Source organism: Bos mutus, chromosome X (assembly GCF_027580195.1).
Source record: "Bos mutus isolate GX-2022 chromosome X, NWIPB_WYAK_1.1, whole genome shotgun sequence".
Taxonomy (NCBI): Eukaryota; Metazoa; Chordata; class Mammalia; order Artiodactyla; family Bovidae; genus Bos; species Bos mutus.
The window spans coordinates 95,334,432-95,361,483 of record NC_091646.1 but is presented as its reverse complement, the minus strand read 5'-3'; the positions used below and the strand labels follow the sequence as shown (position 1 = coordinate 95,361,483).

The window sequence follows — 27,052 nt, the reverse complement described above, 5'->3', positions numbered from 1 at the left end:
ACACAATGTGGAGATCCTTCCTTTATAAAATAATATCAAATTCAAATTACAAAAATTATATACATAGCTTTAGAAGAAACTCACAAAAGTGAGGCAACCTGAAATTGAAGCTTTATTTGCTCTTCCATGATGCCATCTTGTTGAGGGGATGGGAAGGTCTGAAATTTTGACTGTTTATCCCAAAGAACAGAGTTGCTGTAAAGAGACCGTTCAGGGTAGAAGAGACTAAGATATGTGAAGATCCAAGACTGCATTCCACCCTGTTCCTCTACAACCAGTCTGGGTGAGAGAATGAGAAAGATGCTGTCAGTTAAGGAAAACAGCACATTTGTGTGTGACTATATAAATTACTTTGAACACCACAGACTTACTCATGAATCTGTGTATCCCATTAATATGTAAGCATGCTGAGGACAGGAAGCATCTCTGATTCATCTGGCATCTCTAACACCCAGGGTCATTGATAACATGGAATAGATCCAAAGTTCCTTAAATATTTATTTATTAATATTGTCTCTCACAGAGATTTGCTTTTTGAACTTATGTAGTGAAAGAAATAAAACCTTGAAATTGGATCTCAGGACAGTCATAAAACGATATGGAAACTTTTGTGAAATATAAAAATTAGGACTAAAAGGAGAAAAGGTAATGAGTTTGCGTTCTAAAAGAAGTATAACCAGTAAGAAAGGGTCAAGTTGGAGAAAGGTAGGGTATATAATACTATGACTGCTGTACTTTGAACACTGTGTATAATGTTAAACCATAATGTCTTAAAAATAACTTTTAAGGCTCTTATTCCATAATATCTGTTAGTCTGCTAGAGAAGCCATAACAAAATACCACAGACTAGAAGCCTTTAACAATAGAAATTTGTTTTCTCACAGTGTTGGAACCTTGAAGTACAAGATCAAGGTTTCTGCAAATTGATTCTCTTCTGAGGCCTCTGGGTTGGCTTGCAGACAGACTCCTGCTCTCTGTATCCACATGGTCTTTTCTCTGTGTGCACAAGTCCCTGGTGTCTCTCTGTGTGTCTAAACTCCATATTCTTATAAGGACACCAGTCGGATTGTATTAGGGCCCAGTCTGAGGGCTTCCTTTTACCTTAATTACCTCTTTAAAGGCCTTAACTCCCAATGCAGTCAACATTCTGAAACACTGAGGGTTAGGGTTTTAACATATGACTTTTGGAAGCACATACTTCAGACCACAATAATATAGTATGTCTTCTATTTTTTTTTTAAATATCATGTAAGTGAGTGTTATATTTTATAATAAATTTATATGTTATATTTGAAATAATATGCTTAAGGTCTTTTGTGTCTGTTATGGAATTAATCATGTCTCCCCAAAATTCACACTTGTTGAAACCCTAACCCCCAATGTGACTGTTTGGAGATAGGGCCTTTTTAATGTAATTATGGTTAATGGTGTCATAAAGGTGGGACCCGAAGCTGTCTCCTAAGGAAGAAGGGTCTCACCAGAAACAGAATTGGTTGGCACCTTGCTTATTCTTGGAATTCTTGCCTCTAGAATTGTGAGAAAATGAATTTCTATTGTGCAAAAGACCCAGCCTGTGGTATTCTCTTATGATAGCCTGAGTTGACTAATACAGTGCCTAATATCCTTTGATATACTTTCATTTGTTTATATTCAGTAATCATTTTTAAAATGTGATTTTCATTGAAAAAATAAACTTTTTTATTTGTAATTTCTATAATATAAAAATATAAAAGCAGAATATAAATATCAGGTATCCTACATTGAAACTGTAAAGTAGGATATCACATAAAATAAAACTACTATAACTGTTACTTTCTAATTTAATTGACTATTTTTTAACTTTGGTTAACATTTTACTGTATTTCCTTCAAGTCAAGTTTATGGGATTTATTTCTTAGTTGAAATTTCCTTCCAAATGTATTTTTTAAATTTTTATTTATTTATTTTATTTTTGACTGTATTGGGTCTTCATTGCTGCATGGGCTTTTCTGCAGAGGGCTTCTCTCTAGTTGCAGTGTGTGGACTTCTCATTGAAGTGGCTTCTGTTGTTGCAGAGCATGAGCTCTAGAGCTTATGGGCTTCAGTGGTTGCAGTGCATGGGCTGGGTAGTTGTGGTTCCCAAGCTCTGGAGTATAGACTCAATAGTTGTGACACATGGGCTTAGTTGTTCCTAGGTATGTGGAATATTCCCAGACCAGGGATCAAACCTGTGTCTCCTGCATAGGCAGGTGGATTTGTTACCACTGAGCCACCAAGGAAGCCCCCACGCTCCACCCTACCTTCCAAAAATATTGTAATCCTGCTTGTTTTAAACTTAAACCTTTTCCCATGTTGTTAAAAACTCTTCATAAACCTCATTTGCAATGAGATACCATTGTTTTCAGAACCATTCCCAGTCTGTTGGACTCATTGATTTTTAAAATAAATTGTTCATATACTAAAAAAATGTACTTAGAAAAACTAACCCTTTACCCTTTATAAGTAAATTTAATTTCATTTGTGATTTCACTTCTTTTCTCTTTAAAAATTTATATCAGTATTTCTGAGCAACAGCATAAAGAAGTGATTCTGGAATAGTACACTGAAGTACATTAAAAGCATAGACTTTTGAATCAGACAGATGAAGGCTTAAATTGTAATATTTTTTGTACTTTTGTGGCTTTTCACAAGTTATTAATACTTAACGTGTTTAAGATCCAATTTCAGTATCTATAAAATTGATGATAATTACTAAATTTCTTTGGTTGATTAAAAAGTATTATAAATAGAGACTTCCCTGGTGGTTCAATGCTAAGACTCCACGCTCCCAATGCAGGGGGCCAGGGTTCGATTCCTGGTCATGAAGCTAGATCCTACATATGGCAACTAAGAGTTCACATGTCAGAACTAAGACCTGGTAGAGCCAAATAAATATTTTTTAAAGTATTAGAAATAATAAAATGTATATTAGATGACCCATAGTAGATTTTTATTATTAATTTAAATAAATTATGATCTATGGCTAATAGATCCATACACCACTCCAGTACTCTTGTCTAGAGAATCCCATGGGAGGAGGAGCCTGGTAGGCTGCCATCCATGGGGTCGCTAAGAGTCAGCCACGACTGAGCGACTTCACTTTCACTTTTAACTTTCATGAATTGGAGAAGGAAATGGCAACCCACTCCAGTGTTCTTGCCTGGAGAATCCCAGGGATGGGGGAGCCTGGTGGGCTGCCATCTATGGGGTTGCACAGAGTTGGACACAACTGAATCGACTTAGCTTAGCTTAGCTATGATCTATGGCTTTGATATGCCAAAATGTTTTCTTAAATTACTGCAGTATGGTAACCATTCATGACATACCATAAAATGGCTCTTGTGATATTTCAGGAAATAGAATATTTTAAGAATCTCTTCATCTATTAGAAATAAATGTTTTGTTGAAATAAGAATGCCAGAAGGGACTTCCCTGGCAGTCCAGTGGTTAAGACTTTGCTTTCCAGTGCAAGGGTGTACGGGCTCAATCCCTGGTTGGGGACCTAAGAACCAAAAGACATAAAGCAGAAGCAATATTGTAACAAATTCAGTAAGGACTTGGTGCACAAGTGCACATCAAAAAAAATGGTGCACATCCTAAAAAAAAAAAAATCTTTGAGGGGTTCTTTACTGGGTCTGGCAGCTGAAACTTGGTGCTCGGGTTACCCCTGCAGCGATGCCCCCTGGTCCCACCGGTACCACTGCTGCTGCCACCCCTTCGCTTCTACGCTGCACAGCGGGCACCCACGACGACGACTACAACTACCTCTTCAAAGTTGTCCTTATTGGAGATTCTGGTGTTGGAAAGAGTAATCTCCTGTCTCGATTTGCTCAAAATGAGCTTAGTCTTGAAAGCAAGAGCACCATTGGAGTAGAGTTTGCAACAAGAAGCATCCAGGTTGATGGGAAAACAATAAAGGTACAGATACAGGACTTGCCAGGGCAAGAACCATACCACAGTAGAACATCAGCATACTATTGTGGAGCTGTACGTGCCTTATTGGTTTATGACATTGCTAAACATCTCACATATGAAAATGTAGAGCGATGGCTAAAAGAACTGAGAGATCATGCTGATAGTAATGTTGTTATCATGCCTGTGGGCAATAAGAGTGATTTGCACCATCTCACGGCAGTTCCTGCAGATGAATCAAGAGCTTTTGCAGAAGAAAATGATTTGTCATTCATCGAGACATCTGCTCTAGACCCTACAAATGTGGAAGCTGGTTTTCAGACAATCTAGACAGAGATATACCGCATTGTTTCTCAGAAGCAAATGTCAGACAGACGTGAAAATGACATGTCTCCAGGCAACAATGTGGTTCCTATTCATGTTCCACCAACCACTGAAAACAAGCCAAAGGTGCAGTGCTGTCGGAACACATAAGGCACTTCTCTTCTCCCCTAGAAGGCTGTGTGTAATCCAATTGTCAGGTCTAAGACTTAAATATATTTGTAATTCTTGTGGTCATTTTTGTGGTTATTACTTCCTCATACTTATGAATTTTTCCATGTCTTAAGCCTTTTGATTTTAGCTTTATAAAAACATCCATTTGTTCCAAATGACTGCAGCTTTTTTTCATGCTATGGCTTCACTAGCCTTAGTTTAATAAGCTGAATGTTTGGATTCCTCAATTATTGTTTACTTTTCATCATGGAAGCTGTCACTGTAGGACATAAAAGAACTTGATCCCTTGAAGTTCAGACCTATTGGTCTTGATTAAATCAAATTAAGAAGACTGTAGAAATAAGCTATCATTTCGTCACAGAGCAGCTTATAATTAACATACTCTCCTCTCAGTGCAGAGTATATTTCCATAAATCTAAGAATTGCCCTATAAACAAAGCAGAATTTTGAGAGCCTATAAATTTTCCATAATTCTGGAAGTCAATTTCTAAAATGCCTTAATAGGGTTATATAGTTTAGTAAATTTTGTTTTTTAATTTTTGTAAACATCAAAGTTAATTATAGAGGGGCAAACACTTTTTTCTGTAGAAGAATTATCTTAATCAACACAAAAGACTGTGATGATTTCAGTAGTAGCTGGGAACTGGAGAGAATGGTGGAATTCCGCCTGAGGTGCCTCTGTTACAGTAATCAGGCAGCCCAAGTCATTTAACTTATCTAATTTCCCAGCAGTATATAACGTGGCATTTTATTGCTCAGGCAATAATGCTCTTAGTATCCGAAGGCAAAGTGTTAATTTTGTCTTAAAACCTTCCAGTAAATGCAACCTAGTTTTACCACCATAACCACCAGCAGGCATGGACAATTATTTTAACAATGCTGATTTTTGAGTTTTGTAGTATATTATGAAATATAGTCCAGTTAAATATCTGGTTTCAGTATGTCTAAAGAATACAAGAGAGGTTAATTTCTGCTCAAGTGGTACCACTTAAGGGCATGTATTCTTTTAGTACATAAGATGAAATAGTACCTTGAGTTTAAACAGAATGCATTTAGGCATTGTACAAACCTGAAAGTTTTCTTCCACTACATTATTGAAATCAGTGGAGCAGCTCATTTCTCATTCTGAAATGTGCACACTAATATTTAGTTTTATTTTTTTGTGGATAATATTAAGCACTTAACTCTGAAGTGTCTGAAAGTTGTGTCAACTAAATTGATACTGTTCAGGATGGTGGAATATCCCCAAAATATACATGTGTGTGGGCTTGCCTAGATTGCTATGTTTCATAGTTAATCTTCTGTCTTTTGCGGTGCTCATGACTTGAGGGGCACACAAAAGGCATTGCTGTCGATTTAGTTTTCCTCTGTAGCCGTTTTATTATTTTGGTGTATTGGTTATGAAGATACTACTATCTTCTCGTAAATTTATACTTTGTATTTTATGCATGCTCTGTAACTTAATTTTTTTTTAAAGTTATTGATCTGGAATATATTCACATTCTAATAAACAGTTACTGGGGGACTATTAAAAAAATCTTTAAAAAAAGAATTCCAGAAAACAAGTATTTGTCAAAGATGTCTGTCTTTTGTTAAATTTTAGAAAATGTTATTGAAGTATAGTTGATTTACAGTGCTGTATTAATTTCTCCTATACAGCAAAGTGACTCATATATGCATATATATGTATATTCCATATTCTTTTCCATTATGGTTTATCACAGGATATTGAATATAGTTGCCTGTGATATATAGTAGAAAATTGTTGCTTATCCATTGTATATATAATAGTTTTTATCTACTAATCTCAAACTCCCAATCCTTCCCTCCCTATCCCTGCTTTGGAGAATACAAGTTTATTCTCTATGTCTATGAGTCTGTTTCTGTTTCATAAATATGTTCATTGTATTTGTCTTCCTCTTTCTCACTTACTTCACTAGTAATGATAACAGGACGATAATCTCTATTTCCACGCATGTATGCTGCAAAGGGCATTATTTCATTCTTTTTAGGGCTTCCCTCATAGCTCAGTTGGTAGAGAATCCACCTGTGATGCAGGAGACCCTGGTTCGATTCCTGGGTCAAGACGATCTGCTGGAGAAGGGATAGGCTACCTACTCCAGTATTCTTGGGCTTCCCTTGTGGCTCAGCTGGTAAAGAATCTGCCTGCAATGTGGGAGACCTGGGTTTGATCCCTGGGTTGGGAAGATCCCCTGGAGAAGGGAAAGGCTACCCCCTCCAGTATTCTGGCCTAGAATTCCATGGACTAAGTCCATGGGGTCACAAAGAGTCGGGCATGACTGAGTGACTTTCACTTTCATTCTTTTTATGCCTGACTAATATTCCATTGTGTAAATATATATATATATATATATATATATATACACACACACACACACACACACACACACACATTCCATGTTTTGTTTATTCATCTTTTAATGAACATTTAGGGTGTTTCCATGTTTTTGCTATTGTAAGTAGTGCTACAATGAACACTGGGGCCCATGTACTTTCTTAAATTTAGTTTTGTCTAGGTATAGGCTTCCCTCATAGCACAGTTGGTAAAGAATCTGCCTACAATGCAAAAGACCTGGATTCAATTCCTGGGTCAGGAAGATCCCCTGGGGAAAGGATAGGCTACCCACTCCAATATTCTTGGGCTTCTCTTGTGGCTCAACTGGTAAAGAATCCACCTGCAATGTGGGAGACCTGGGTTCGATCCCTGGCTTGGGAAGATCCCCTCCAGAAGGGAAAGGCTACCCACTCCAGTATTCTGGCCTTGAGAATTCCATGGACTACAGTTCATGGGGTCACAAAGAGTCTGATATGACTGAGTGACTTTCACTTTCAGGAATAGGCCCAGGACTAGGATTGCTGGATCATATGGCAACTTTAGTTTTACTTTTTTAAAGAGTTATTTTCTATAATGGGGTTACCAATTTACATTCCCATCATGAATGTAGGAGGGTTCCCTATTCCCCACTCCCTCTCCAGCATTTATTATTTATAGACTTTTTAATGATGTCCATTCTGACTGGTAGGTGATATCTCATTGTAGTTTTGATTTACATTTCTCTAATTCTCAATTACTGATGATTAGAATCTTTTCAGGTGATTGTTGGCCATCTGTATGTCTTCTTTGAAGAACTGTCTATTTAGGTCTTCTGCCCATTTTTCAATTGAGGTATTCTTTTTTTTTAGTGTTATTGTTGTTATTGAGTTGTAGGAATCATTTGTATATTTTGAAAATTAAGTTTTTGTTTGTCACATCATTTGCAAATATTTTCTTCCAGTCTGTAAGGTTGTTCAAGTGTGTCTTTATTAGGTAAAATGGGAACTTTATTTAAATTTTTATGAGTTTAAAACAGAAAACACATGACTTGTCTTTTAATTTTACCACTTCCTACACTTGGTCCTTGATGATTCATTCAGTAAAAATGCTCTAATTCAATAAGGCAAAAATCATAATGCCATTATTTTAGAAGTTTAGTTTTGCTTTTAAAATCTAATGGAATGTTAAATGTGAACGAAAACAGAAGTCTAGATATTTAAATAACTCCTTATTGCTTGTGCATTATAAAAATCAAAGTTTTCTGATAGCATCATTAAACTCTATGCACTTGTGATCATCATGTTATTCTTGGAGTATTGTTATTGGCACAGCTCCCAATAGAGTTAACATTAACATGAGTAGTTTCTGTTTTGACATTTTATGGTATGAGGATGCAGGTATGGAAGAATAATTTTGGCATTAAAGCCAAGGTATTCAAATTTATTGCTCTTTTATCAGCAAATACATGCCTATCAGTATATGTTGGCTGTGATAAAATTCTTCAACATTTAGAGAATGACAGTATAGGTAATAAAATTGGGCCATTAATCCAAGATATGTGTATATGTTTCATTATGGAAATAAATGTATTAAAGTTTAGAATAATCATAAATGTTATTAGCTTCCCCATGTAAATTTGATGTCAGTGAGTGAGAACTTTTGTACAAGTAAAATTGTATGTTTTATGTGGTAAATGAGAAAGTAAAATTTGGCAGATTAAGTTTAAATTTTAATAAGTCATTTCAATTAATTTTGTTTTGTTCTACTCAGTGTAAACCCAGAAGATTCACATAGAAAACTTTGCATAAATGTAATCAAATGTAAAATGTAATCAAATCAATGGAGAGTGAATCCTATAAAACTACTGACCACACATAAAATCTCTTGGCAAAAGATAATTATAAATATTGTCTTATCAATTGATGAAATTAGGCCTTGAGATATATTAAAAATGAAAAGAATGAAACGAGACTCATACAGAAGAGGAAAACTAATTATCCCTTTACCCCTCTAAGTTTTTGGCTGAACTTCAAGAACAAAAGACAGATTCAGTTCAGTTCAGTCACTCAGTTATGTCCGACTCTTTGCGACCACATGAACCGCAGCACGCCAGGCCTCCATGTCCATCACCAACTCCCAAAGTCCACCCAAACCCATGTCCATTGAGTCTGTGATGCCATCCAACCATCTCATTCTCTGTCGTCCCCTTCTCCTCCTGCCCTCAATCTTTCCCAGCATCAGGGTCTTTTCCAATGAGTCAGCTCTTCGCGTCAGGTGGCCAAACTATTGGAGTTTCAGCTTCAACATCAGTCCTTCCAATGAACACCCAGGACTGATTCCTTTAGGATGGACTGGTTGGATCTCCTTGCAGTCCAAGGGACTCTCAAGAGTCTTCTTCAACACCACAGTTCAAAAGCATCAATTCTTAGGTGTCAGCTTTCTTTATAGTCCAACTCTCACATCCACACATGACCACTGGAAAAACCATAGCCTTGACTAGACAGACCTTTTTGGCAAAGTAATGTCTCTGCTTTTGAATATGCTATCTAGGTTGGTCATAACTTTCCTTCCAAGCAGTAAGCGTCTTTTAATTTCATGGCTGCAGTCGCCATCTGTAGTGATTTTGGAGCCCATAAAAATAAAGTCTGACACTGTTTCCACTGTTTCCCCATCTATTTGCCATGAAGAAAGACAGATTAACATGAGGAAAAAAACCCAGGTTTAATTATGTATGTAAGTTGTATGGTAGCCTCACAAAGTTATGACTCAGAAGGCAGCCAGAATATTGAAATTTGTATGCAGTCCTGACCTAAGGTGTTTAAGGGTCTAGGGCTTCAAAGGGTAAGGCAGAGGGCTGGGGGTGGGTGGGATTTACTGGAAGATGAGAGGAGGCAATGTTTGATAAAGAAAGCTTACTCTGCCGTGCATATGGGTCTCATGGGTGTGAAAGTTATCCCTGGTAATAGCTCTCTTTCTGGTACAGTCCCTCTTTCTAATGTAAATTTTGTTTATAAATGTAGATTTCCCTTACAAATGGAGAACTTTTCTCTGTTTTCAGATTTTCTCCTATCTGCAGTTTTTCCAAATAATCACTATGCAAAAGAGGCATATTTTAGCGTGGCTTATTCTATTACCCCTCACTTCATAACAGCCTCTATAAAGTGCCATTAAAGAACAAAGTAGCCAGTAGGAATTTGCTGTGTGGCACAGAGAACGCAAAATCAGTGCCCTGTCACAACCTAGAGGGGTGGGATGGGGAGGGAGGTGGCAGGGAGGTTTAAGAGAGAGGGGGCATGTGTACACCTATGGCTGATTCCTGTTGATGTATGGCAAAAACCATCACAATATTGTATAGTAAGTATCCTCCAATTAAAAATAAATTAAAATTTAAAAAGAAGAACAATGTATGGATCATACTTTACTAAATAAATATTTCTATGTTTAAAAAATAAAGCAACAACACAATTCAGCTGAGTACATTTTAAAGTCCTTACTGCTATGCTAAGTCACGTCAATCTTGTCTGACTCTTTGTGACCCTATGAACCATAGCCTACGGGGATCCTTTGTCCATGGACTTCTCCAGGCAAGAATATTGGAGTGGGTTGCCATGCCCTCCTCCAGGGGATCATCCCAACCCAGGGATCAAAGCTGTGTCTCCTGCATTGGCAGGTGTGTTCTTTACCATTATTGCCACCTGGGAAGATTTTACTGGCTTTCAGCAATTCATCAGTTAGTCAGCATTCAGTCTAGCACAGATAAAGGAGCTCTGAAGAGGTATCCAGGGCAAGAGATGTTTATAGGCAGAAGTGGGCAAGAACACAACTTGAACTGAGGCAATGAGAGGGAACATAATAAGTCATCCCCAGATGTCCCACTTTGGTATGGGAATTGTTTTGAACAGATGGGAGTTGAGAACCAGCAGACTCATGAAAAGCTTTCTACCTCTCCCTTAACTGCCTAAAAGAATTTAGGTGGGGGGCCTGTACCAGGAAGGGAGCTATTACTAGCAACCACTTTTTACATCAGAAAGCCTGATTTGCATAGCATGGCACAGGTTTGTTTACCAACATTTATACTTCCTATCTTCCTGTGAATTTTTTTCCTCCTCCTTGAAGCCCCAGATCCCTACCTCCTTCTCCTTAACTCAGGTTAGTATGTAAGCCTCAACTGCCTGACTACCTTTGAGTCTTCATGTCTTTGTGGGGCTCCCATAAGGGTTTCCCTTGTGGCTCAGCTGGTAAAGAATCTGCCTGTAATGCTGGAGACCTGGGTTCACTCCCTGGGTTGGAAAGATCCCCTGGAGAAGGGAAAGGCTACCCACTCCAGTATTCTGGCGTGGAGAATTCCATGGACTCTATAGTCATCCCAACCCAGGGATGAAAGCTGTGTCTCCTGCATTGGCAGGCATGTTCTTTACCACTAGTGCCACCTGGGAAGATCATACTGGCTTTCAGCAATTGATCGGCTAGTCAGCATTCAGTGTAGCACAGAGAAAGGAGCTCTGAAGAGGTATACAGGGCAAGAGATGCCGCAGAGTCAGACACGGCTGAGCGACTTTCACTTCACTTCACAGTTATGTAGTTAAATTTGTTTTGTTCCCTGTTAATCTGTTCTATGTCAATTTGATTGTTAGACAAGCCGACAAATTTAGAAGGGAAGAAAGAAAAAATTTTCTGCCCTTACAGCAAAAATAAAAAAAAAAGATTAGTTATTCCAAGTTTACTTTCCTTTAGGGGAAGCAGGTCTGTCAGGCAAGTGACCTAAGTAGTGCTGATCAGGCGATTCCTGATTGACTGGTTTACAATTCCATTTCTGGGGGAGCCAAAATTAACTCAGTCTTGATTTGGTGGCATGAGGTTTAGTATAGGCAGCTCCATTTGGGGCTTGTTGCCTTGCCTTTAACAATGCAAAAATGCATTCTTCAGCCTCAATTTGTTACTGAGGGCCTACTCTCTGGTGAGCACTGGGGAATATTCAAATGAATACCCTGTAGTCTCCCTCTTCAAGCAACTCTCAGTTTAGTGGTTCCCTGATAGTTTTCCTTAGGCTCTCAGTTGCATGTGATAGAAGTGACTATTTTTTTCCTCAGATCCTGTCTTGGCTTTGCATGCAAGGAAGTATTACAGTTTCTTCATAATTCTCTTGAGTTGTTGTCTTTGTTTTACCTCTAGGATTTCAACTTATTGGGGCATCATCTCACTGAGTTCTTACATAGGCTTTAGTGTGGCTACTTCTAAGTAGTGGTATACCATTAAAATTAGATTTTATTTAAACCTATAGTAATTCCAGTGTAATGAAGATTCATAGAAATAATGTAAATGCAGATGGGAAATGAGAAGAGAAGAAATGACATTTATTTTCCAAACAAAGGAGCTTTATGTTTGTAGCATGATTTCTTCCAATAGCTTTTTCTGGCCCTGGGCCACAGCAAACTTGACAACTCTGGAACCATGCTCTCTGCCTCACCTCCCACAAACGTCATTCATCTGTGTTATCTTCAAGGTTTGAGCTTTCAGAATAATCTTTCTGCTTTTTCTTTTTCCCACTGGTCACTAGTTACAGGACTGCAAGCTGCTGAGGGTGTTTATAGAGTTAAATACTAGATCTGGCATTCTCTGTAAAATGCTAATGGTAAATTCTCTGTTAAATGCTTATAGTAAGCAGTGTTCTCTGCTCACTAAATGAGTTAGTGACACCCAAAATCCCACTGAGAAACACTCCTGCTAAAATTATATTAGAGGTGTATAAAGAGGTTCTTGTAATAGTGTACATGCATATGAAGATTTTTGATAAAAGTATTTCAAGAAATGTGATAGTGAAAAAAATACTAAAAAATATTATAAAGTATGTACATATATATTCTTTTAAGTGTATAAAATAATATAAGTAGATATTTCCCATTTAAGATACTACAAGTTTATATAATCAAAGAGTCTGCAATTTTTGGATATACTCTGGAAAAATAGGTGATGGTTTATGTTATTCTAATATATTCAGGCATATGTGGTGATAGGCATTCAATTAACATAGGGTAACTAATGATCTATCTAATTAATATTTTATTGTGTTCAAACTTTATGCATGTATTTTTCAGTTTTATAATATTATAACAACAATAAAATGGTCTTGACAATAGGGTCCAAGTCATATAACTCTCTATGTCCCATTAGCATGTAAATGTGTATGTGTATGGTTATAGACACTTAGTAAGTTATTTCTCATTATTAATTCCCTGAAGGAGACATTATATGCACATTTCATTGATAAGGGAAGTTTTAAAATTATATAAGTTTTAAATTTTAAAATTAAAATTCAGTACATGTATAAACTATATAACAATGAAATAATTTCATTAAAGTTCATATGCAAGTGATAGATGGATTGTGAGTATTCTATAATAATTTGTTTTTTATTTTTTTTATTTTAGTGCTCAAGGAGCTTGTATTTCTCATGTACTGCCAGAATTTCTGCTTGAACCGGAAGATTACAAGAAGTGGATTGAAATTAGAGTAAGAGAATTTAATTTCTGAGAAATTATTGAATTTAATGGATTTTGGCTTAGAATCCTTGATTTTTTTATTTATGAAATATCCTAAGGATTACGCCTCTCCAGACAGTATGTGTGTGTGTATAAACACACACATAGACATATATATATATATCAGTTCAGTTCAGTCGCTCAGTCGTGTCCGACTCTTTGTGACCCCATGAATTGCAGCACGCCAGGCCTCCCTGTCCATCACCAACTCCCAGAGTTCACTCAGGGTCACGTCGATCGAGTCAGTGATGCCATCCAGCCATCTCATCCTCTGTCGTCCCCTTCTCCTCCTGCCCCCAATCCCTCCCAGCATCAGAGTCTTTTCCAGAGAGTCAGCTCTTCACATGAGGTGGCCAAAGTACTGGAGTTTCAGCTTCAGCATGATTCCTTCCAAAGAACACCCAGGGCTGATCTTCAGAGTGGACTGGTTGGATCTCCTTGCAGTCCAAGGGACTCTCAAGAGTCTTCTCCAACACCACAGTTCAAAAGCGTCAATTCTTTGGTGCTCAGCCTTCTTCACAGTCCAACTCTCACATCCATACATGACCACAGGAAAAACCATAGCCTTGACTAGACGAACCTTTGTTGGCAAAGTAATGTCTCTGCTTTTGAATATGGTATCTAGGTTGGTCATAACTTTTTCCTTCCAAGGATTGAGCGTCTTTTAATTTCATGGCTGCAGTCACCATCTGCAGTGATTTTGGAGCCCCCCAAAATAAACTCTGACTCTGTTTCCACTGTTTCCCCATCTATTTCCCATGAAGTGATGGGACCGGATGCCATGATCTTCGTTTTTTGAATGTTGAGCTTTAAGCCAACTTTTTCACTCTCCTCTTTCACTTTCATCAAGAGGCTTTTGAGTTCCTCTTCACTTTCTGCCATAAGGGTGGTGTCATCTGCATATCTGAGGTTATTGATATTTCTCCCGGCAATCTTGATTCCAGCTTGTGTTTCTTCCAGTCCAGCGTTTCTCATGATGTACTGTGCATATAAGTTCAATAAGCAGGGTGACAATATACAGCCTTGACGTACTCCTTTTCCTATTTGGAACCAGTCTGTTGTTCCATGTCCAGTTCTAACTGTTGCTTCCCGACCTGCATACAGATTTCTCAAGAGGCAGGTCAGGTGGTCTGGTATTCCCATCTCTTTCAGAATTTTCCACAGTTTATTTTGATCCACACAGTCAAAGGTGATCCACACAGTCAAAGGCTTTGGCATAGTCAATAAAGCAGAAATAGATGTTTTTCTGGAACTCTCTTGCTTTTTCCATGATCCAGTGGATGTTGGCAATTTGATCTCTGGTTCCTCTGCCTTTTCTAAAACCAGCTTGAACATCAGGAAGTTCACGGTTCACATATTGCTGAAGCCTGGCTTGGAGAATTTTGAGCATTACTAGCATGTGAGATGAGTACAACTGTGTGTTAGTTTGAGCATTCTTTGGCATTGCCTTTCTTTGGGATTGGAATGAAAACTGACCTTTTCCAGTCCTGTGGCCACTGCTGAGTTTTCCAAATTTGCTGGCATATTGAGTGCAGCTCTTTCACAGCGTCATCTTTCAGGATTTGAAATAGCTCAACTGGAATTCCATCACCTCCACTAGCTTTGTTCGTAGTGATGCTTTCTAAGGCCCACTTGACTTCACATTCCAGGATGTCTGGCTCTAGGTCAGTGATCACACCATCGTGATTATCTGTGTAGGGAAGATCTTTTTTGTACAGTTCTTCTGTGTATTCTTGCCATCTCTTCTTAATATCTTTTGCCTCTGTTAGGTCCCTTCCATTTCTGTCCTTTATCAAGCCCATCTTTGCATGAAATATTCCCTTGGTATCTCTAATTTTCTTGAAGAGATCTCTAGTCTTTCCTATTCTGTTGTTTTCCTCTATTTCTTTGCATTGATTGCTGAGGCAGGCTTTCTTATCTCTCCTTGCTATTCTTTGGAACTCTGCATTCAGATGCTTATATCTTTCCTTTTCTCCTTTGCTTTTTGCTTCTCTTCTTTTCATAGCTATTTGTAAGGCCTCCCCAGACAGCCATTTTTTATTTGTCTAAAAATCTCTGTGGAGTTCCCATGCAAAATAGATTACATGGCCTTCTTAAATATACAGGTGATTGCTTCTTTTAAGGGACTTAGAAATGAAGAATGGTCTGTACTTATGTAAATTTTTTCTTAAAATACATGTTTAGAATATATAACTTTCAAAGAAAATATTGTTTTTTTTTCCAATTACCTGAAAATTGCCACTTCCCTTCTTAAGTTTTAGTGGAGAATAGGGAGAAATTAAGCAAGATAGTCATTTTTTTTCATATTATGCAATTCATTTTATGGAGACCTATTGAGAAGAGTAATTGTCTTGAGAAGTCTGTAGGCTTTGAGGAAACTCTCTGTTAGTTGTAACACTGTTACTATAGTCACCACATTATGTTAGCACAAGATCCAGAGGCCTGTTCTTCAGCACTCTGCTGAGTTCCAGTGGCTTCATCCTAAGGGTATGGCTCTTTGGGGGGTTCAGAATTCAGAATAATTTTGCATCTATATGGCATCACCGACTTGATGGACATGAGTTTGAGCAAGCTTCAGGAGTTGGTGATGGACAGGGAAGCCTGGCATGCTGCAGTCCATGGGATTGCAAACAATCAGACAATATTGAGTGACTGGACTCACTGAACTGCCACTGTTGCCACAGAGTGACCTATCAGGTACAATAAATGAGTAACTCTATGACCTCAAATAGAGGCTGTGAGTTCCAGAAAGCTGTCTATGTTGATAGTTTCTGTTACTGGCACATGGAGAGTTGGAAATCTGGATGAATGGGTATAAAGGACATGTAAATGTTTTATAAAAAAAAAAAAAAATATATATATATGCTAAGTAATTAAAACTTTGGATTTACATTTCCCTTGCATTGTAATTAATATTTGAATATATCATTTCTTATAGTCTTCCACTACTATCTCAGCCAAGTTTTCCCACATGCCTAAGGGAAAGCATTCTGTTGTTATAGATATGACAGATTTTGAAGTCTGGAGTAAACGATCATGGACTGATGTATTCCTTCAGATATACAAGGTAACTGTTTTGGGATTTTTTTGGTTGATTTATAGGAATAGTGTATTAGTTAAGGTACAGGTAATCCTGCTGTAAAAATCACAGTGGCCCAAATAAGATAGAATAATTATTTTTCTTTCTCATGAAATTGTGGAGAAGTGGTTTAGAAATAGTAGATGACTCTTCCATCCTCAGTACTGGACTTTTATTTCTGGATCCATTTCTCAGAACAGGGAAGAGCAGATAAAAGAGTAGAAGACAAGTAAATACCTTTTAAGGATATCATCTGCAAAGGGCATCATTTCCATTTCATGTTCCACTGGGCAAAATTTGGTCATATTGCTGCACCTAACTTCAAGGGTGCAGTTGGTCACAGTCCAACTTTCACATCCATACATGACCAGTAATCCCCAGTTTAGAAACAAGGAAAGGTTAACATGCATACATACTTTCTTCCAAGATTATCTGATGTAGTTTTCTGCTGTCTTCCTTATTGTTCTCTACTGGGGAGCAATAGCCCAGGCCCAAGAGCCCAGGCCCCTCTTGTTGCCCTCTGGCACTCTGAACTCCTCCACTGCAGCCAGCCCCCTAGGCCTACCCTCTACAGAGTTCGTTGTGCTCTTTGATTCCCAGTTATTCCCCCATCTCTACCTTTTCTTCCCCCAGCAACCTGCCCTGTCTATCTTGCTGGATGTCAAGAGGAGAAATCCTGTATTTTTTTTTAGTAATTCCCACAAGAATGATGGGGGTATTAGTGACTCTCACCCAAAGATAGATTTGGAGGGGGAAAAAAAAAAAGCTGTCTTCTTTACTTTCTTAACTCCACGCTGTATCATATATAATTTTGTCTACTGATAAAAAGGAGCAAGTCCAAAACAGAAAAGCTGCATATAGTTTATGGACAAACTAGTCCTACTCTTGGTTGTAGGCTTCTTTCACTCACCCATTCATTTATTCACTCCCGCATGCATTCATGTATATGTCTAGTTCATTTAACCCATCTTCCCCAACTAAAAGTCTATGAATTTAGATACCACATATCACTTGTGAACTCAAAACTTAATAGTGTGCCTGCTACATAGTAGAGGCTCAGCAAATATTTGTTGAATGAATTTATTCAACAGCTATTATGATCCAGGTACTACACTAGACCCTGGGGGTATAAAAGTAAACTTGATATAGCCTGTCCTTTTCAAGGATTTTGTGTCCTGGAGTGTGTGAGCAATTAAATAAATACAATTACAAGAAACTATGACAAATGTTATGACAAGGTAAACCCAAAGAACTAAGGATGAGTACACATAAAAAGGAACCTAACTTGCCTGTGCCTTGGAGAAGGTTTCTAGGAAAAAGATGAATTTAAACTGAGCCCTGAACAATGAGGAGGATTTGGCAGGCAAGGTGAGGCATAGGTTAGAGAGAAATATTATACAATTTGTGTGACAGAGGTAATAGATGAGTTTTATTGGAGGATGGGGCAATAACATTTTTCAAGTTAACGGAAATTCAAAGTGGAAATGCCTGGGGTTTGATAGAGCATTGTATATTCTGAGGAATAAACACAGTATGGCTGGGACTAAGAGGAGTAGACTATGAGCACGGTCAGAAAATAGATCGTGGTTGACTTCATAAGTCAAACTAAGGCATCTGAACTTCATGGATTTTAGCACAAGGTCAGTACAGAAATCTTGAAGGATTTTAAACACAATATTGATATAATCAGTTTTGCATTCTATAGAAATCACTCTGGTACACTATGGAAACTGGGAATTTTTTTTTTAATTATTGAAGTACAGTTGATTGACAATGTTGTGTTAGTTTCAGGTGTACAGCAAAGTGAGATCTATATATATATACACACACATATATACACACACACAGACATACATACATACACACACACATACATGCATACATACACACACACACACATATAATTTCTTTTTCAGATTCTTTTCCCTTATAGGTTAGTATAAAATATTGAGTATAGTTTCCTGTGCTATACGGTAGGTCCTTGTTGGTTATCTACCTTATGTATAGTTGTGTGTATATGTTAATCCTATCCTAATTTATCCTTCCCCTCCCTCCCCTTTCCCCCTTGGTAACCATAAGCGTGTTTTCTATGTCTGTGGCTCTATTTCTGTTCTGAATATGTTTATTTATATTATTTGTTTCTTAGATTCCACATATAAACAATATTATCTAATATTCATCTTTCTCTGCCTGACTTCATTTAGCATTATACTCTCTAGGTCCATCCATGTTGCTGCAAATAGCATTATTTTGTTCTTTTTCATGGCTGAGTAATATTCCACTGTGTTCCATATAATATTCCATGTCTTCTTTATCTATTCATCTGTTGATGGACATATATGTTTCCATGTTTTGACTATTGTGACTAGTGATGGTACTGAGAATACTGGTGGTAGTAGGAAAGATGAGAAAAGAGCAGCTTTCATAAATATCAGGCATAGAAATCAGGAATTGGTGAATGACAATAACTTATGGAAGTGAAGGAGACAGAGGAGTCAAAGACCACAGTGAGCTTCTGGCTTGGGTGACTGAGTGGAATTTGTTCCCAGTCACTGAAAGACAAGACAAGGGATGTTAACAGGATTTTGTTCAGGGCAGACAGAGGGACAAGCAAGAGAGCATGATAAATTAATTTTGGTCCTGCTGTATCATGGTGCTATGTATAATTACCAGATGGGTTGATCCTTTTGTCTGGAAACTGATCTGAATGGCAGCATGTAGTTGAGATTCTTCACTGATTCAGTGATAGACTCATAGGCATGGATGATTGCCCTGTAGATCATCTGCAGAGCAGTGTTTCTCCATAGATTGTGTCTGAAGCATGTAGCTCTCAGCACTCTATTAAATCAGTAGTGGATTGACAGTTTCACTTTAAAAAAAGCAAGCAGTGTTGTTGAGATGTTTCACAAGTTAGAAATAGAAGACTGTGGTTTTCACACAAATCCCTTTAGTTTTTAATTGTCTCTTTCCTATAGGTCATACGTGCACTTCAAGAATGCCTTTGTCATTTTTTCTTTGCTAATAGTTTAGATAACAGGATATAGCTTGTCTTAACCAATTTGATTTTATGTCATTTGGTTATTTTTGCTTGTTAAATTTGCATGTTTAGTTGTTGCTATTTCCTTGCATTATATTCCCAATTCACAAAAATGTGTTGATAGCTAAAAAATGGGTCACTGAAGCATACGAGAGGTGAAAACAATAAGAGAAACACTTAAACTCAGAATGCTCTTCTAAATATAAACCTATATTACATTAAGAGGGCTTTTATGTACTATAAAGGATGAATCTGTATGTGCTATAAGAATTGAATGTCATATTTCTACAAAAGAAACTGGAAAATAAAAAGGTGATCAGATGAATAACTGAATAATAAGTTTAATTATACTGTTTATTCAGGAGAAGGCAATGGCACCCCACTCCAGTACTCTTGCCTGGAAAATCCCATGGATGGAGGAGCCTGGTAGGCTGCAGTCCATGGGGCCGCTAAGAGTCGGACACGACTGAGCGACTTCACTTTCACTTTCATGCACTGGAGAAGGAAATGGCAACCCACTCCAGTGTTCTTGCCTGGAGAATCCCAGGGATGGGGGAGCCTGGTGGGCTGCAGTCTATGGGGTTGCACAGAGTCGGACACGACTGAGGTGACTTAGCATAGCATAGCATACTGTTTATTCATTTGTTCCCAGTGTATTATCTGTCAGAAAGGTTTTTTTTTTTTTTTAATAGTACACAGTTATGTCAAATATATTGATATTTTTAAACTAAGAGCAATGATTTTTCTGGTTAATTAAACACATTTTCCCCAAACCAATTTAAAATCTCCCTATAATAAAATAGGAATATTTGTTAGTAAAGGAGGCAAGATACCAATTATACCGAAACATTATTCAGAATTATATACCTCTGTAGAAAACAAACAAAAATGGTACAAGGGATCATATTGCTGAAGAGTATTTTAAATGAGCTTCAATAAAATATTACTGGCATGAAAGCAAAATTGGTGAAATTCTTTTATTAAATAGATTTGCAGGAGTGGTCCATAATGTCACTGAAATGCAATGTGGAAACACAATTATTCTCACATGCGGTAACAGATATTGCAGTTTATTTGGATATAGCCATGTATAGGGAATATATGAATAACTCTCCACATCTGTAATAAGTATATAGTCACCCCTGGATATTGAAGGGTGATTGATTTTAGGATCCCCCACAAAACAAAATGTGAGCATGCTCAAGTCTTTTTTATACAGTGGCATGGTATTTGCATAAAACCCAGGCACATTCTCCTATATACTTTAAATCTCCCATATACTTAAAATTATTTCTAGATTACTTATCATACTTAATGCAATATAAATGCTCTGTAAATTGTTGTGAATACAGTTTAAATGTTATATAAATAGTTGTCAGCATGGGACAAATTGAATTTTTTGCTTTTTGTATTAATAATTTTGAATATTTTCTATCTGTGGTTGGTTGAATTTAAGGATGTGGAACTCACAATGGGGAACCAGTGGATATGGAGGGTCGACTGTATGTGCAAGAAGTATATGATGACATTTTCTTCTCTTTGCCAGAGAAAGTCCATGCTTTATGTAGAGTGATCCTTTGTTATTTAAAGATTAATTTGTAAGATTCCTCGAGAATGAGTCATTGGTCACAAGAAGAAAAAGTGTTGCAAATGAACTCTTATTCATAGGGAAATGTGGGATTAAAAATATGCCTCTGTCATGAATACAGTGTAAAAGGAAATAGAAAAAAAGTTATGAACACTGTCAAAATAGCACTACTGAATTAAGTATTTTTATTGTGACCTCTGTGAATTCAACAGCCTTCTTTCCAATGTTGAGATGTACTAGTTTTGCAGGGAAGGTCACTCTCATGCATTATTCCAATAAGAGTGAGATTAACAATAATATTTTCATAGCACTGATGTTTTTCTGTATATCCATTTCCATTTTAAACGACTGGCTCAAATGACACATCAAGTTATGCGTTCCATGTCCTGGATATGCTGTACATATATCTATAGGATTTGAGATGGTTTTTAATGTGGTACAAATTACTAGGCATTAAGAGTTTGTTTCCAAGGATTTATTTATGTATCTCCTCATCTGACTGTTAATTCCTGTCGCTTAATATCCTTTGTAATAAACTAGTTCTGAGTTCTTTGAGCTGTAATCACAAATTAATTGAACCCAAAGAAGGGGTTGTTGGAACCTCCAGCAGATAGCTCATTAGTCAGAAGCACAGGTGACCTGGGCTTGTGATGGACATCTGAAATGGAGGACAGTCTTATGAGACAGCTCTCTTAACCTGTGGGCTCTGATGTACCCTTTGCATAGATGGTGTCAGACTTGAGTTGAACTGTAGGACATCCAGTTGATGGCAGAGAATTGCTTGGTGGTGTCTGTTTACTCTCTGCTTGGTAGTATTTACTCTCTAAATACTAATTTTTATTTTGCCATTCCAGTAGTAAAAATTATCTCTCTCTCTTTTATCCAAATTTCAGGTTCTGGTACTATCCCGAATTGTACCATATAGCATCAATAATCTGCCCCCTGTATATATGCAAAATTCACCAAAAGTCAATGCTTATTTTGCATCCAGCAACATATATTCTGATCCTGAAAGGATTCTGCTTAGCTGGATGAACACAAATTATGAGAATGCCCGACATGTTATTTGGAAAAACTGTCAAAAAGGTGAGATTTTTTTTTTTTTTTTGCTTTAATGATCACAGATTGTAGTCTGAGAATATGGAAGGAGCCATAGAACTGAACACAGAATCCATGGATTCTAGGCCCAAGTGCAGCATGTATTCTGTTCTACAAGTAGGATGTCCTATAACATTTTCAAGACCAGTTTCCTTACATGTGTCAGGGAGGGGAAAGTTCCTCTCTACTTGTCTTGAATTCCTGTGGCTGGACTAATAATAAAATTAACACAAGACAGATTTAACAGGAGAATAACAAAATTTAATCATGTGCGAAGGTCTCATAGAAATGGGACTTAAAAAGTGGTCAAAGCACAAACCTTTTATACTTTTTAGACAAAGAAGCAATAAATTTGTGAGGAATTGACAGGACAAAGAAACTTAGGCTTTGGGTCCTTAATTAGTGAGGAATCTGAACACAGTGTGGGTAGAGGCAGGGAGAGCATCTTACACATGAAGGATTTACCTTCTGCTTGCAGGGAGACAAGCGGTGGGGGGATCAAAGTGTCCCTCTTTCATTGGCTGTTTCTTAAGTAATTTGAATTCAGAATAATCAGTATGCATCGAGGCACATTTTTGAACAGCCTGCCCTGGGGCCCAACACATTTAAAATGGAAATAATAAAAGATGCATCTTTAATTTATTTTGAAGAATAAATGATAAAAATTATGTAGAAATGCTCTAGAAATGAAAGATTGCCTTAATAACGCTGATGATATTTTCAACTCTATAAAGTATTAAATTTAGTTGACACTACTGAAACTTTGTATGTTATTAGTTGAGATCAAGTGAAACTTGACTAGACAGTGTCTTACATCTATTTCATTGTGATGGTCATGTTGGAAATCACTAAGTATGAATTTTGAGGACGTAGGTCATATTACGGAGAAGGCAATGGCACCCCACTCCAGTACTCTTGCCTGGAAAATCCCATGGACAGAGGAGCCTGGTAGGCTGCAGTCCATGGGGTCACGAAGAGTCAGACACGACTGAGCGACTTCACTTTCACTTTTCACTTTCATGCATTGGAAAAGGAAGTGGCAACCCACTCCAGTGTTCTTGCCTGAAGAATCCCAGGGACAGGGTGGCCTGGTGGGCTGACGTCTATGGGGTCACACAGAGTTGGACACGACTGAAGTGACTTAGCATAGCATAGCATAGGTCATATTAGGTCCATATACCAAGACCAAGGCAAGTACGTGATCATAGATAGACCTATTTCAGTGTTCAGGTGGACACTCCCTGGTTCTACTCTTGAGTAATAAGACTTTATACATTTCTACCCTGAGAGCCTTACATTCTTTGAAATATTTCCAATTGGCTAGTATAGCTGTGCATTCTTTTCTTCATCATAAACATTGCTTGTCTTGAGAAAACGACATGTGCACTTTGGTTGTTTCTTTGACTTTCGTTCAGCTCCCTTCTTCCAAGTACATACAAACCATTCATATTCAGAATGGGTTTTGTTTTATGTTTTTATACAGAATCCTCAGAGTTTAATCTAAACTTTAGCTAGAAAAGATTAAAAGTGTGATTTAAAATGAGACTTTGAATTACAGTTGCTCCGAACTTAAAGGCATTACTTTGTAAACATAATGACATCAAGATAGAAAAAGATATATTGATACATTAGTATTAGAGAACAGTAAACATTAATATTTTATTACCTTCCAATTGACATGCTGATAATATCAAGCAATTTCCCTTGAAACCGCAATTTAATAAGATTCACATCTTATAAACATGTATTTGACCTGTTCAAAAATGTAAAAAAAAACAAGGTGTAAATAGTTTGAATACTGAGGAGTAACACTTTAACCATAGTGTTATAAAATATGTACATATATTAGAAATGAATATGTTCTTTTGTTATAAAATTATTATGGTTCTATTTTTACCAACAGAATGGTATACACAAGTTGTTTTCAAGGAGTTTGCTGCATTTTTTAGAATAATGCATTATGGGCACTGGCCTAGTTTCTGCTTTTTAAAACACTGAGTCTCATGCCTTTGCAAAGCCCTTGTACTTCCTGTTCCCTCTGCTTGGAGCTTTATTTTCTTGCATATCTTCACGATTCCTTTGCCCACTTCACTCAAGATCCTGCTCAAATATCATATTATCTGAGAAGCTTTCCCAGTACCCTCTCTAAATTAGTACCTCCTTCAGTCCTTCTCTTTCTTGCTTCATTCTTCTCAATGGTGTTGATCCCCAGTAATATTTATACCCTGCCTCCTCCTGGTGAATGTTAGCCTCTTAACAGAAACAGCCTCTTCTGTTTTGTTGTTCACTGCTGCTTTCTCCGAAAATTGCATGGAAAACAAAAGATATCAAATACTCCTTGAGAAATTAAATAAATGAATGAAAGAATGAGAGCATAAAGGGACACACTCAGGTTTTATATATTTCTCTATCCTATTCCAGACAACTGAGTATATATTAAGCTACTAGTGTGTACCTTCTAGAACCAATGTGGAGATCAGATTGAATGGTTGAGTTAGAAGGGAACACTTTCTGTGTTAATTGTGTGAAGTGAAGAAGTGAAGTCGCTCAGTCATGTCCGATTCTTTGTGACCCTGTAAACCGTAGCCTACTAGGCTCCTCCATCCACGGGATTTTCGAGGCAAGAAGGCTGGAGTGGGTTGCCATCTGAGTACAGCTTGGCCTGGTTAATAACTGTGGAGGTCCATGAGAAGGAGCTCTGTGAAGGACTCCACTTAGGTTACTTTGGACTGAGAAAAGAGTCATACTCGGTATCCCAGATTTAAAATTTTCAACATTGATGCTCCACTCATCCCCACTCCATTGATAAATTCTGACCATGGTTGCAACTTGGTGCAGTGGTATTGTGGAGGGTAGATGGATAAGGCTGCACCTCACACCTTATGATTAAGAAACTCTGAGGGTGGGGCCTAGCAATCTGTATTTTAAAAAACCTGCCGTGTGATTCTGATGCACTCTAAGGGATGAAGCAGTTAGGCCATAGTAACACAACAAGCAATCGGTGCTTTTAAATTGTTCATAGAACGGTATTTATTTACCAATTATATTTGAAAAATAAATCCCTTCTATAAACAAAAATTCCTTGGAAGTAAATAATGACTCATTGGAAAAGACCCTGATGCTGGGAAAGATTGAAGGCAGGAGGGGAAGGGGACTACAGAGGATGAGATGATTGGATGGCATCACCAACGCGCTGGATATGAGTTTGAGAAGGCTCCAGGAGTTGGTGATGGACAGGGAAGCCTGGCGTGCTGCAGTCTGTGGGGTCGCAGAGTCGGACATGACTGAGCGACTGAACTGAACTGAAATAATGACTGAAAGAAAAAAAAGTGAAAGTGTCTCAGTCATGTCCATCTCTGACTCTTTGTGACCCTGTGGCCTGTAGCTTGCAGGGATCCTCTGTCCATGGAATTCTCCAGGCAAGAATACTAGAGTGGGTTGCCATTCCCTTCTCCAGGGAATCTTTCCAACCCAGGGAACAAATCCAGGTCTCCTGCATTATAGGTAGATTCTTTACTTTCTGAGTCACCACAGAGGCCCCAAAATAATTACTGAAAACTTCCCCATATTAATGTCAGACATCACACCACAGATCCGGGAAGCTCAGGGTAAATGTCCCAAAACATTTATACCTAGGCATATTATATTCAAATTGTAGAAAAATTAAAGAAAACATCTTGAAAAAAAGCCAAAGGAAAAACACCTAACCTGTAGACAGACAAAGATAAGAATTATATCCAGCTTCTCAGAAATCATGCATTCAGGAAGAATGTGGAGTGAAATATTTAAACTGAAAAGGAGAAACCTTGCAGAGAATAGATAGTGGGCCTTGCTTACACACTTTTTGGGTAAACTGATCAGTTGGCAGCTTGTAGAGTCAAACTTAAGGACAGTGTGTCCTTGGTCAACCTGATGAGACAACAAATAAAGAGTATTTTAGTTGATTATGGATTTCTCAGAAACTCTTGAGAGTTTAGCATTGGAACTGACATGACAGGTTGTATGCTTATTAGATATCTGCTGTGGTCTTTCTTTCAGTATCTTCACCTCAGGACAGGTCTGCTACATTTCTGTCATTAGTATTAAAAAAAAAAAAATCAGTTTATTTAAACAAAACAAAAACCAGCCATTTATTTTACTTCCATATCCCTCTCTTGTAATCATGTCTGTTTTCTGTGTCCATGAGTTTGTTTTTTGTTATCGTTTTTGTTGTTTTAGATTCTACATATAAGGGAGATCATATGGTATTTGTCTTACTCTGTCTGACTTATTTAATTTATCATAATATCCTCAAGGCCCATCTGTGTTGTGACAAATGGAAAGCTTTATTTTTTTTTAATGGCTGAATAACATTCCATTTTATGTGTATGTGTGTGTGTGTGTATGCCACAATTTCTTTATTCATTTATCCATTAATGGACATCTAGGTTTTTCCATGTTTTAGATATGATACATAATGCTGCAGTGAACAGCGGAGTGCATATATCTTTTCAAAGGAGTGTTTTCATTTATTTAGATAAATACCCAGAAGAGAACTTGCTGGACTGTATGATGGTTCTATTTTTAGCTTTTTTGAGGACCCTGTATATTGTTTTACATAGTGGTTGCATCAGTGTACATTCCTACTAACAGTGCACCATGATTCCCTTTTCTCTACATCCTCACCAACACTTATTATTTCCTGTCTTTTTGATAGTAGCTCTTCTAACAGGTGTGAGGCCATATCTCATTGTAATTTTGATTTGCATTTCACTGATGGTTAGTGATGTTGCCAGGACTGGGTGTTCTCATGATGGTTTTACTACTTTGTTTTTCTACTTTGAAGGGTAAAAAATAGTTTCATCTTGTCATTTGCTTGTTAGCCAGTTGGATTTCCTCTTCTGTGATATACTTATTCATGTACTTTGCCCATTTTTCTATTATTTTGTTTGAATTTTTCTTATCAACTTGT

At 37.4% G+C, this 27,052-nt stretch overlaps 1 protein-coding gene and 1 pseudogene across 3 annotated transcripts in view; both read left to right on the top strand.

The window, feature by feature from the left end:
- Positions 1 to 27,052, top strand: part of CFAP47 (cilia and flagella associated protein 47) — a 502,187-nt gene that overhangs the window by 182,521 nt on the left and 292,614 nt on the right. For all 3 annotated transcript variants that reach the window (XM_070365964.1, XM_070365963.1, XM_070365962.1), the window contains exons 31-33: positions 13,189 to 13,270; positions 16,238 to 16,366; positions 21,897 to 22,089. In XM_070365964.1, the coding sequence (XP_070222065.1) occupies positions 13,189 to 13,270; positions 16,238 to 16,366; positions 21,897 to 22,089 (404 nt within the window). The remainder of the gene's footprint in view (positions 1 to 13,188; positions 13,271 to 16,237; positions 16,367 to 21,896; positions 22,090 to 27,052) is intronic.
- LOC102264846 (ras-related protein Rab-11A pseudogene) lies at positions 3,694 to 4,432 on the top strand (annotated as a pseudogene).